Raw genomic sequence first — 13,509 nt, 5'->3', positions numbered from 1 at the left:
AGCGTTGCTAACTTAACGACGGTGGCGAGGAAGGTCGTCAAAGGGGGCAAAGAGAACTCACTTAACGACTCCTTGCTTGGCAGTGGATATGTGGGGCTCAACGGCGGTCGTAGGTCAAGGACCGCCTGTACTGAGACTCCCTGTTACTGCAGTTCCTGTTATGTCTTTTATCGCCTTGCAACCAAGAAAAGCCTCCCCAACTCTTATCACCCATCATAACAACCCCATCAATATCCAACAATTTCCCCTCTCCGGAGGCTCTTTGAATTCATCAATACGGTTAGAACTTTGGGCTTTAACGATCTCGGGGAGTCTTTTATCTCTGATCTGTATTACAGGATGTTCTAGATTTATATTCGGTGTGCTTAACTTTATTTTCTGGGCGATCATCTGATCTGGGAGAGGAATAAGGTGTGCTTTTAACGCAAGGCAGGAAAGAATCATAAAGAACCACAATTATTCCCGCCTCGGGTTGTACAGTTGTATTTTTTATTTTTTTTATTTTTTTTGGTCCTAGTGTGTTACAGGTTTTGGAATTTCTTCCCTGGTTTTACCCATCTCAGGTTCAGGGTATATAGACCTGTAAAATGCTAAAATATCTCCTGTAATGCAAATATACGGGTGGGTATGGTCGCAATCGAGACCACAATTTCTGTCGCAAAGCGAGACAGCCGTGAAGTGAGTCTTGCCTCCATTTTACGACCTTTCTTGCCAGAGTTGTTAAGCGAATCACTGCAGTTGTTTAGTGACATGGTTGTTAAGTCAATCTGCCTTCCCCATTTGCATTTGCTTGTCGGAGGGTTGCCAAAGGGAATCACATAACCCTGAGACACTGACACACGACATAAATATGACTTGATTTTGATCAGGTGACCGCGGGAACGGGGCAACGGTTGTTAAGTGTGAAAAAGAATCCCAAGCAACTTTTTTTCAGTGCTGTTGTAACTTCGAATGGCCATTAAATGAATGGTTGTAAGTTGAGGATTTCCCGTATTCAATTGCTACGACCACTCCCTCAACCAAGGGACTCTCCGTGGGCTCACAAGTCTAGAGTTTGGAAGCAATTAAAACAATTTCAACTAAAATTAAATTACAATCAGTAAAAATACATGAACACAATGAAAACTTCCACAAAATACCTAAGAACAGGAGCCCTGATGATTAATCCGCTAACCGTGGAGACAAGGAAGGGGGCCCTTCACACATTCTGAGTTGGGAAGAGACCCGCAAAAGTTTTATTTCAAAGCAATGCCGCCTCTGGGGGAATTTTGGGGGTTGAAGTCCACCCGTCTTCCAGCCACCGAGGTTAAGAAACCCATCGAGGCTGCCTTGTCAATTCCAGCCCTAGCGTTTTCAAAAACTTGCGTTTAACATGCAGCCATCTAATTTCTCATAGCCTTGCAGGTAACTGGCTCTTCACAATCAACACTCAGGTGTGATTCATGCCAACCCTGACAACAACCAGCCCACTTCCAAATATAAAATGAGCCTGACGGATGAACCTTACACACAAAGCTAAAGGCTTGACAAGCATTATTCCCAGCTTCACAAATTTTTCCTACCCGTGCGCCCACTCGGTTTGACTATCGAGACTATAATTCTGCTCTTTTCATTAGTAGGTGGTTGTTGTTGGGTTTTTTTGAAAAAAGCTACCTGGTTCAAGATTCTACAAGGAAGGAAGGAAGGAAGGAAGGAAGGAAGGAAGGAAGGAAGAAAGGAAAGGAGGGAGGGAGGGAGGGAGGGAGGGAGGGAAGGAAGGAAGGAAAGGAGGGAGGGAGGGAGGGAGGGAGGGAGGAAGGAAGGAAGGAAGGAAGGAAGGAAGGAAGGAAGGAAGGCTGATGATGTTACCTAGTTGGGTAATGAAACCTCTGCAAGAAAACCACTAAACTCAGAGAGCACCAAAGGGAAGGAAGGAAGGAAAGAAAAAGGAGGGAGGGAGGGACTGGGAAGCAAAAGCGTTAGAGAAAAGAAATAGAAGCACAAATTTATACCCATTAGTGATATAGCTAAGAACCAAACTCTAGATACGAACATCCTTTCTTCTTTAATGAGTATTCAATCAACATAGTCTTCAAAGCCGACGCTGAGGAACGAAAGCACTTTTGCTTAATTCTACCAAGCTGTGATAAATCTCTCTCTCTCTAGGTTGTTTTCCTTCATCATCATCATCATCATCAGATAGGAAGCAGAGCTTGGGGGCCTTCAGAAGCTCACCTGTCAGAGGATCGCAAAAAAAAAGGATCCCATGACCTCGGGACATTGCAACCGTCATAAATACGAGCCAGTTGCCAAACATCTGAATTTAGATCATGTGGCCCGAGGGATGATGCAACGGTCATAAGTGTGAAAAACGGTCCTAAATCACTTTTTTCAGTGTAACATCAAACAGTCACTAACTGAACTGCCATTAAGTTGGGGGGTACCTGTAATTAATATTTTGGCTTTAGGCACTTGAGAGGATGGGCTACAACCTTAAACAATGTTGGCCAATTCCACTGGCATTGTGGCAAATCTAGTCCTAAGCCAATCAAAGAATCTTTCCCCCAAAAAATCCTGTTGGAGAAGAGAAGGTAGGAACCTTGGTGCCTGCCCTGCTAGCAAACCAGGTAGGAATTTAAAAAAAAGACAAGATAATTTGACTTTATTGGAAGTCACCCTTTAAGGAAGCTTGCAAGTCTGAAGGGACCAACTTTTATCAACTTGATCCATTGGGTGGGTGGGGTGGGGGGGTCTTCCCCCAGTTTCTTTTTCTGACGGTTGAGCAGACTGTGGGCTCCTGACTCTTTTACCTAATTGCTTCCCAGGCCGCTTCTCCTCTTTTCTCTCCCCAAGGTCATTCATACATTCTGCCCTAGCTCTGCATACCGTCACATAAAATAGACACCGATTATAAGACAGGGACATCTTCAGCTTTGTCTACCAAAATGATTCCATTTCTCAAAGGAATCAAGTCACACTATCAGCCGCCCTGGGAATTTTCAAATTGTAATTAACATTTTAAAACCATTAGCATTATCTATTAAGTATCTCAGGCTTTTTTTTTTCTCACACAGCTCTTTGGGCACGCCACGGTTAAAAGGTTTAAAAGTATTTCTTTCCCGTGAACTAATGTAATGAATTGCCTGGGTTTTAAAGTGTTTACAAGCAGTTTAATAATAATTTCGAAGTGATGCTTTGATTTAAAAAAAAAAGTACGTTAGCTGTATTAAGCCTGCCTTGCTCATTCAGAATTTTAGTTCAAATAGTTCCGGATGATGGAAAGGTATTTTTGAGAAATTTATACAACACAGGAAATTAAAATAGCATTTTTTTTGTATTTGTTTGTTTGATCTACTAAACAGAAATGTGGTAAATTAGATTGCAATCTATTTGGGACATTACTTGTGATTCGGCGAAGAGCAATTAATTGGGCCGCTACTGCCCAGAATTTCTCTCATTTTCTTAAATATCAATCTCTGTATCTGGTAATAGCGAATCCTTTAATTTAATTATGCAAAGCACGACAAACGAGTTTTCCTTGGTCCAAACAATCAACTATCTATCGACCTCATACTCTTATATTTTAATAATTTGTAAGATGGGAAGATATGTCTATATCCACATTTTGCATAGTTTCATGAACTAAAATCTTTCGTCAGATACTGCCTTGAAGAGTTTACCCTTTCTCTGATATGAGACATCTTCGAAGCCTTTCGCAGGTGGTCTCGACTTATGACCACAATGAAGCCCAAAATGTGTATCGTTAAATGAGTTTAACCCCCATTTTATGACCTTTCTTCCACAGTTGCTAAGGGAATCGCTGCAGTTGTTCAATTAGTCAGACGGTTGTTAAGTGAATCTTGCTTCCCCATGGGCTTTGCTTGTCAGAAGGCCGCAAAAGGGGAAACCACAGGGCCCAGGGACACTGCAACCGTTGTAACTATGAGTCAGTTGCCAACCACCTCAGTTCTGAGCACCTGATCATGGGGATGTGGCAATAGTCGTCAGTGTGAAAAATGTCACGTTTTCCAGGGATGTTGTAACTTTGAATGGTCACTAAGCAAACCGTTGTAAGTCGACGAATACCTGTACATAAAGCTTCACTCCTACAATGGTGGAAAACAGCAGCAAACAGGTTCTGTGTGGGCCAAAGCCCTGGGTGCCCATCGAAGCAGCCATATCAACCTCGCATCAGACAAGGCTGCTTTAATGATCTGCTTTGTTCCTGAGCTCAAAACACCGCAGCCAAGTTGATGATCTTATCCAAATGGCAAAGCCCCCATGCCTTAAAAAGAGCGCATTTTCATTTTTTAAAAAATCTCCCCTTCTCCAAAAGCTATTTATGATGGCTTGAACAAGGCCCTTTTCTGCAAGCTTGCAAACTAGGTGAAAAAGACGGATGGCGGGCCAGCTAACCCTCGCATTCCGCTGTGGACACCTGCCAACTATTTGACATCTGGAGCCATCAATAGCATTGGAATTCAGGGCTTTTTCAGCGGTCTCCGTTCTGTATTTGGGAATATTATCAAATGAGACAATCGCGAGAAATCCTCTTCCAAGCGCGTGCAAGGGCTTCTTCCAACAACCATGCATCAAATAACACAGAGAGGGAGAGCGTTAAAAGAAAAGGTTGACGCCTTTCAATTAAAATCTCCATGGATTTCAGTATGGCTGTGCGCTACTTTGGATTGAATCCTAAAAAGGAGGTTTTGAAGCCAAAGGAACCCTTTAAAGCAGCCACATCTTTTCCCGTGGCAATCCTGGGAAAACACATTGGGGGTTTCTTTCTTCAGCTGAACACAAGGTCATTGCTTTGTCCTCATATCTACTTCTGTTATCAGATGCTTTCAAAAGCCAGTCAAATCCTCAGCCCTCTAAAATAGCTTTATTTACCGTTACGGTTTCTAGAAGAGAGTCAGGCTGCATCCTCCCTTAGCTTTAAATGGCCACAAAAATCTTCATCTTTCAATAGAACTGTTCTATTTTGCCCCAGAACATAGCAACGAACTCTTTCAAAGTCTCACTCAGTGGTAGAAATGTTGGGCTCAATTGTGGTCATAAGTCGAGGACTACCTGCATATCTATAGAATTGACTAGAGTATATAGAATATTGATAGAATATCATAATTGGATTAGATTGATTGATAGTTGATTGATTGATAGTTGGAGACAGATTTGATCAAAGTGTAGTAGTTACAAGTAGTCCTCGACATGACAATTGGGACCAGAGCTTTCAATGTGGCTGTTAAGCAGGTTGTGGCAGGTTTTACAACACTTTGTCGCTTGTCCCATTGACTTGGCTTGTGGGAAGCCCCTTGGGAAAGTCACAAATGGCAACCCCGTGTCCCTGGGATGCTGCCTTTATTGTAAAGACATGCCTGGTTTCTGATCACATGACCGCAAGGATGCTACGCTGGTTATAAGTGGGAGCACTTTTTTCAGTGTTGTCGTAACTTCGGTTGCTGAACCAAGTCCTAAGTTGTGGGCCACCTGCACAGTATACAGATAGCCAGGCTGCTTGATTTCATGAAGTCCAGAGGTTATTAAAGTTGGTGTTTAAGTTAACCAGGGTGGCATAAGCCAGTAATGGAAACCTGGCCTTTGTATGGTCATTAAAAGAGAAATGACTCCTTGTATACTTTTGATATCTTATGCTTAAGCCAGAAAAACAGAGAACAAGAACACTCATAAATAAGACCTCCTCACTATAATTATGACAAATATTTATCACATGTGGAAGAAAAAATGAGTACCCGTTGTCTAGAATACCCCAAGTTTCTGTGAAGACTGTGTAGCCCATTTTTAAGAATGTGCAATAAACCCGGTTTCATTTAGCCACAGAAAGATAATGCCGTACCAAGGATAGAATGTTCTCTCTCTCTCTCTCTCTCACTCTTTCAAAGGAGTAGAAGTTGAAATATGGCAGGTACAGGAGGAATAAAAAAAAAAAAGTAATGAGAACATAGCATGCCCAGAGGGTACTCAAGAAATAAAGTTCCTAAGGAATATATTTTATCCTCTCTTATTTTGTAAGTGTAATACCATCCTTCAAATTCATTTTACTACTGGTGCTTACAGCTGCTGGGGGGGCGGGGGGGGAACCACGTTGGGACATTTCAGATGGCCGTTAGTGTGAGAGAGATATCACAAGAGGAAGAAACTGAAGGATGGGAACTGATGCTTACAAATGGGCCTACCTTCCCACTAAAGTGCGGGAACCAGCTGAAGATAGCAAGTCCTCGCCTTACAACAGTTCCTTGAGTGACAGTTCAAAGTTACAACGGCCCCGAAAAGGGTGATTTATGGCCGTTTCTCACGCTTACGACTATGGCAGCATCCCCCGTGGCCCCATGATCCAAATTCAGATACCTGGCTCGTATTTATGATGGTTGCAGGATCCCGGGGTCCCCTTTTGCGACCTTCTGACAAGCCAAGTCAAGGAGAAGTAGGATTCGCTTAACAACCGTAGCAACTGAGGCAAGAAAGGTCACATAATGGGGCAAAATTAACTTAAAGCATGTCTCGCTTAGCAACGGGAATTTGGGGCTCAACTGGGGTTTTAAGTGAAGGACTACCTACACTGCTACCGAGAAAACTACACAGATTGTAGCCCAGGAAATCACCAAGGCTGATTCCATTTTTACCGCACCACGAAATGATTTTTCAACCGGGGGGGTGGGGAAAAAAGGCAACCGAGCATCTATCTAAAAGCTTGGAAGGAATTAAATCTGCCACCCTCCATCTACCCTGCGTTTCAGCCATATTATCCTGGCTGACGTCATTCTTACTGCGAGATGCACATCCTGAAACCTGATAGAGCCGGTCATGTGGATGGTCTGAAATAATGAATTAAAAGGCATCAAAGCGGCAACTCAAAATTATTTCTTTTAAAAAACGCTACGTGGTTTGCTGGATATGCAGCAGACACTAGAAGCATCAATGCTGGGCAAAGTTCTGAACAGTCTTCTCTATCTTATCCATCTCCTTAATACTCATCTGTACATTATTCATGAATGTATAGTGTAGGAGTTGGGACCCCTGAGGCAAGGTCGCACAAGTTAGCATTAATGTTAGGTAGAATCTGCCCTTGGGGCTATTTGGTTTAGTGCAAAAGTTGATGGTGGGTATTAAAAGTCGAATAATTTTTTTCGGCCCTAGCCAAGATCAGAAATAAGAAGACAGTATTCTTCACAAGATGATGTAAAAGCCTGAAAAATCGCAACATATGATGTGCATATATACTTACACACACACACACACACACACACACACACACACACAACTTGGCAAATGATGTACATGGATTGGTGTTGTCAGAGAGGGAACACCTGGACTATTATTCCACAGCTGAATAAAACCCCAAACATTTAACCCCTTAAAAGGTTTGCTTTACCAACTTCTTTTTTTAAAAAGCCATTAAGTGAGCAGTCAAATATACTACCTCAATCTGTATTTCTTTTTTAAAGGAATCTCCTAATATTTCCATGACAGACAACTCCAACAGTACATCACTACCCCCTTGTGGATATGAGCTAAAAGCTGTTGCTTCCAAATTTCAAAAACTATATTCTTTTGGGGCAATTCTCACCAGGAAATGTTCAGGATTTACCTGTTTCACTCTTAAACATTAACGATTATCGGTCTACATTCGTCTAAAGACCAACTGAACTCTCACCAGCCTTAGTTTATATCGAAGTTTCCTATCTTTGGAAGAATGTAACAAAAATGCCTTGATTAATGTAACACGGTCCTAAAATGTAACACGGTCCTAAAAAACGGATGGCTCTATTTATTGACTGTACTGAGAAAGTAATTGATACGTTATTTTAACAGGAAGCTTTCCATTCCTATCAAAACTCATCTCAAATCATCTAAATGGATGGACCAAAACTGAAAAGAGAGAGAGAGAGAGATGCGAATGAGAGCACAGGACAATTTCATTTTATAGACTCTCCATGCTGGTACTCTCTTCGGTGAAATGACACTACCACTTCTCAGTTTTTTTAAAAAAAGATATATTTTTTAAATTTCCAATATCCAAAACAAACAGACTTCAAAAATCCACCGCCGCTTATGACTTTCACAGTCCATCTTTCTTCCATTTGATGCCCCATCGGCTATCTTGACCTTCTCTAGCCCCATCATATCCAGCAGAAATAGAGGGCAGGAGGTTGTGGGATGACTCCGATGTCCCCCACCATATTGTTTTCATTACCATTTTCCAGGCACTGGTTATTTCCAGTTCCAGCTACTACTAGCCTCTCTCAACTGCTCTAACAATGACCTGGGTCAAAGCACCTCCCAGACTGGAAGGAGCAGAGCCTCTTTCAGCAACGCACGGTGCAAACGTTTTGTAGGACAGCGGGCGGCAACTCACACAAACACGTTCAGGAAGATGTTATAAATACACAGTGCTGCCCGTAGGTGAGACGAAAGGAGGCACGCAAGGACAAATACGAGCCTTGGACTAAGCTCATCTACAACAATGAACATCCACTGGGGGATTTTTTTGCCCCATCCGTAAGCACACCTATTTAACTTTGCAAGGGGGAGGAGATGAAAATATTGCTCAATGGGGCAACCTCTGTGTCACCACTGAAAAGCACGGGAAGATGAATTTTTCACCATTTTTTAAAAATTTCAGAAATGAAGCACACTTCACCTTCCAGGCAGGATCTCGTATGGGCAGGATGAAAAAGAGGCAGGATTGGCTAACCACCTTTCTTAAGTTTCTCTGATGAGCAGCATCAAGTGTGAAATTGCCTGACGCCAAGCTAGTCCTTCAACTCATCTCTTATGTTCTTGCCCTGGTGAAAAATACCCAATCTTCTGCCTCCTTGAAACCTGCAAAGGCTTTCCTGAAATCTCTAGTAGCCAAAGGGATTCTAACAGATTTGCAGATGGCAGGAACTCAATGCAGGACCATCAGTGTGTGTGTGTGTGTGTGTGTGTGTGTGTGTGTGTGTGTGTGTATGTGTGTGTTTTAAAAGCTACACCTACAATGACAGCTCTCACCTTTTCTCCCCCCCCCCCTCTGAAGCACCTGAACAAGCTGACTCCACACTTACACAGTGTGCAGAGATACCTTCAGGAAATAGGAGATACTACTTGCCAACAAGTGAGGTGCGCAACTACAAGGCTACCTATGGTTCAGCAACATTTAGGCCATACCGGCAAGGATTGTTGGCATGTGTGTGTGTAGGAAAACCAAGATCTCGGCAGCTCTCAGGGTGGATGGGAAATGGAGGCGCCGTCAACCGTGACCATATATTGGTCCTCTCTCAACTATTTACAGCCAGAAACAGAGGCAGCCATAAAACCGAAGGGGTCGGTCCCTGTTCTCTTTAGGCTTATGCTCTATGGACAGGGAGGAGGCAGGGGAAGGCAGGCATTAAATCGAAAGCATTGAATGTAGGCCAGTCATGATCCCGAAATCCTGTCTGGGTAGCTTTATATGTATATATGCATGCGCGTGTATGAATACGTGTATATGTGTGTCTGGACGAATATATATATATATATAGAGAGAGAGAGAGATGACAAGATACAGGTAGATAGATAGGTAGGTTGATAGATGATAAGTAGGTAGATACAGGATAGGTAGGTGGAGGGATGGATAAGGGATGATGATGGATAAACAAGAGACAGAAGATAAAGAGATATAGACAGATGATAGATGATACACATAGCCAAAAATGGATGGATAAAAAAGATGATACTGAGTTATTGATTATAGATCAGAATAGATCTCTCTCTTGCACACACACACACATCTATATATACACAAATCTACATCTGTATCTACATCTGTGTATCTATAAAACATGCACAAGATTGCATCAATGTCAAGTATTTCCCCTTCTCCATCTAGGAAGGCACGTCCAACCCGGGATTATTTCTGCACAGCTCTGGCTTGAGAGAGAGAGAGAGAGAGAGAATGGAAGGCACCGAGCGAGCGCCACAGACTCCAAAGAGCTTCAGAGGGATTTTTAAATCAAGAGGGACGTTTTCGATCCCACTTCGGGTCTCCTCCTCTTCCCACATCCCGCAGGCGCAGCGCCAGCCGGCAGTTCCCCCTCCCTGCCTCCCCTGAGCCCCCCTCCCCCCAAAAGCCTCCCCATCTTCCCACCAGGAAGTGCTCTCCTTTCTCCCCTCCCCACATTCCACATTCAGACACCCCCCCTTCCTCAACCTGGCGGGGGAGGGACGTGCCCTTGAGGGTCAGGATGCTAAAAGAAAAAAAAAAAAAAAAAAATTGGGGAGGGTGTTTCCCATCCCTTCTCCATCCTCGGGTGACCCCTGGAGGCGGCCCAGGCAGGGAGAAGGGCACTTTGGGGGGGGTGGAAGGGGGCTCCCTCGCCCTTTGGCTAGGGAAGGGGGCTTCCCAACTCCTTTCGATATATTCTCCCCCCAATCAACCCGGGAGGACTTTCTGGGCGGGGTGGAGGGAGGGAGGAGGGTCTCTCGGTCGCCAGGCAACGACGCCGGACCGGTCCACCCCCCGCGAGGGAAAAGGAGGGGCGTCCCGTCGGCCCCGCCCCCTCCCCAGGAGGGCGCCCCGCGCCCCGCCCCTCCCAACTTTGGGGATCCCGAGGCCTCATAGCCCCCCCCTCCGCACCCACCCACCCCCCCCCCCCCGCGCGAGGAACGCGAAGGGCGGGAAGGCGAGGAGGAGAAAGGAAGAGGAGGAGGCGGCAATTCCGGAGGGGCCGCGCATGCGCGTTCCCGCCGGCTTCCCCTCACAGCCATCCAGTCAGTCGGTCGGTTCTTCCCCCCCTCAGAAGGCCGCCCGGCCGGCTCTCCCCGCTCACCTTCCGGCTTGTTTTCGGCGGCCATTTCCCCTCCGCGCGCCACATCCTCCTCCGCCGCCTCCTCCTCGCGACCAGGATCCAGGCAGGCGCGCGCGCTGCTCCCGCCGCCGCCGCCGCCGCTGCTGTCGCCGCCTCTCCCGCTGGCCCCGCCCCTTCCTCTCCTCCGTTTCCGGTTCCGCTCCCGCCTTCCCGGCGGCCCGTAGCCGGCTTTTCTTCCCCCTCGGTGGCTTCGGGCGGCCGTGGCTTCTCTCGGGAGGCCTGCCTTTGCCGCCACCGCCGCCGCCGGCGCGGTTTCCGCCGCCTTTTTCGGCCTTCTTTTTCGTCCTCCTCACGCTCCCTCACACACGCCCGCGGTTGCCATTGGCCGCTCGGCGGGATGGGCGTCGAGGTGAGCCAACCGGCGCTGGGGAGGAGGCGGGCGCGAGGAGAGGATGGACCTTGACTGGCAAGCACGCCGGTGGTCTTGACAAGTGGGCGGGGCCAGGAAAGGGGAGGCGTATCGGAAGCGCGAGGGCAGCTAGGATGGAAGGAGGAGGAGGAGGAGGAGGCGCTCGTTAGTGCTGAACGAGGGACAGTAGCGAATCGGTGGCCGCGGAGGGAGAGCGATGGCGCGATTGACAGCCGCGGCGGCGAATAGGCGGACGGAGAGGCTCTGAAAGGCGGGAAGAAGTCAGTGACGCAAATAGCGGGGAGCACCGGTAGCGCGGCTCAAGAGTAGGGAAGGGGAGAAAGGAGAGCGCGAGCGCTCCGAGGGGGCAGGGCGAAAAAACCCAAAGGGCGATTTCATTGGCTCGGCCTCCTTGACAGGCAGCCGCGCCCTCCTCGGCCCGCTAACCCTAAACAAAGCTCTTGATTGGCCCAGACGCGAGGGAGCGGAGCTGCCACCTGGAAAGGGCCGGAGCGAAGCGGCGGCGCTGATTGGCCAGCGCCTTCTCCCTTTTCCCCCTCCTCCCCTCTCCGCGGGATCCCGCCTCCTGGAATGCGAGTCGCGTGGCGGCGGGCGGGCACGCGTGTCATTGGAAGATTCCCGGGATCCCGTCCTTTCGATAGGCGGCTTCCGAGGAAGGATCGCGCCCCAGCGGTATTTTGCAGGGCGGTGCGTCCTTCATAGCCTTCCCAAGGCCGGGTATTGCAACTTTTTCCAGCTGCACGCATTCCAATTGCACGTGTGAACGCGTGCACGCATGCAGGTCTTCTCATACAAACCCTTATTTCGCCCTTATTATAATTTTTTTTCAGGTGAGGCCTCTTTTGCGACCACCCTGAGCTCCTGATTGCATCCCTTGGCCAGCAAAACCCTGCAGGATAAGGGGAAGATCCGAATGCTTGGGGCATCTCCGTTGAAGGATCCCCTGGGATCTGTTTTTTGTTTTTTTCAGCCAGCCTTGTCATGAACAACTCAGGAATTCTGGATCAAAAGCTCTCGATTTGCTGGAATCAAGATGTATTACATCGGCAGCGTTCCCACCGTCCATTAAGGAAAGGAAATGATGGAAGAAAAAGGGGGTAAAATAGCTAAAATTCCACTATTATTACTTAAAAAGAGCAAATGTGACAAAGTTAGATGCCCCTCCCCCAAATAATCTCACTTTAAAGCAGGGGGGGAATTTGAAATAGTCCTTGATTTACAACAGTCCATTTAGTGACTGTTCAAAGAAAGAAGGGAACTGAAAAAAGGGACTTTTTTTTCACACTTGTGACCGTTGTAGAGCCATGTGATTGATATTCAAACACTCAACAATTGACTCGTATTTACGATGGCTGAAGTTCGTGTGATTCCCTGTTTGCGAGCAAAGTCAGTAGGGAAGCCAGATCCACTTAATAACCGGGTTACCACAATAATTCACTTAACAGCTGCAGCCAGGAAAGGTTGTAAAATGGGGCAAAGCTCCATTTAACAACTGTCTTGCTTAGCAGCGGGAATTTTGGCTCCCATGTTGGTCATAAATTGAGGACTACTTACCATCCCAAAGTGGGTGCATTGGCAGGGAATTAATTCGGAATAATTGACAATGACAAAATGCCATCAGAAAACATTTTCCGAACCTTAAAATATCTGGAATTTGGCCTTTTTAAAAAAAAAATTGAGTGATAGATGTCATCCTTGTTCTCAACTGGATGTTTCTCTCACCAAATTATCAAACCAAATCAGCACAAGCCGAGATTTTTCAAAATTATCGTCCTATTTCCCCTGTTGCCTTTTTTTAAGAAAATCACCATAATTTGTTATCCGAAACTTGGCTGAAGTTCCCCCCTCCCTTTCTAATGACATTTCCAATTCTTAATGAGTTTAGGTTTGTTTTTGTTTGTTTTTGCAATAGTGATTGCATAAATACCGACTGATTGCAGTTGGGGCAATATATTGATCTTATAATTAGATCCTTTCCTTTGTAATTCCCTCTTTGATAAACACAAATTTACCCTCGTTGTCTCTCACGGAATTAGTATCTCTAAAACTTTGCAATCCAAACAGCTCCGTCTCTGAGTTTAAGGAAGTGCTGGGAAATCATTCTACACCACCCAAGTGTAATTTTTACCATGCAGTTTCTCTAGCAATAACGTATCTGGCTTAACTTCCTATACAGACTTTTACCTGTTCTTTATTTCATCATCTTTCATTGATCCAGTGCCGTTAAGACTCCATGGCAATATTTTAAATGATCCCATCTCCCAAATCCCAGGCTGATAAGCCACAGGATAAAATAGACAGGATGGGGGA

General features: G+C 45.9%; 1 protein-coding gene and 1 long non-coding RNA gene across 5 annotated transcripts in view; one reads left to right on the top strand and one right to left on the bottom strand.

Annotated features, from left to right (window-relative positions):
* The window catches only part of CAMTA1 (calmodulin binding transcription activator 1), a 249,247-nt gene extending 238,323 nt beyond the window's left edge, over positions 1–10,924 (bottom strand). For all 4 annotated transcript variants that reach the window (XM_087915178.1, XM_087915177.1, XM_087915180.1 and 1 more), the window contains exon 1: positions 10,791–10,924. In XM_087915178.1, coding sequence (XP_087771304.1) covers positions 10,791–10,815 — 25 coding nt within the window. In that variant the 5' untranslated portion in view covers positions 10,816–10,924. The remainder of the gene's footprint in view (positions 1–10,790) is intronic.
* Positions 10,925–11,129: 205 nt separating this feature from the next.
* LOC113449777 (uncharacterized) lies at positions 11,130–13,215 on the top strand. The gene is made up of 2 exons (XR_015739877.1): positions 11,130–11,260; positions 12,030–13,215. It is a non-coding gene; the product is annotated as an uncharacterized LOC113449777 (long non-coding RNA).
* Positions 13,216–13,509: the final 294 nt, after the last annotated feature.

Source organism: Pseudonaja textilis, chromosome 18 (genome assembly GCF_049901715.1).
Source record: "Pseudonaja textilis isolate UNSWEBS1 chromosome 18, rPseTex1.2, whole genome shotgun sequence".
Classification (NCBI taxonomy): domain Eukaryota; kingdom Metazoa; phylum Chordata; class Lepidosauria; order Squamata; family Elapidae; genus Pseudonaja; species Pseudonaja textilis.
Note: the sequence above shows the minus strand (reverse complement) of the source record. Positions and strands in the feature narration are given on the sequence as shown.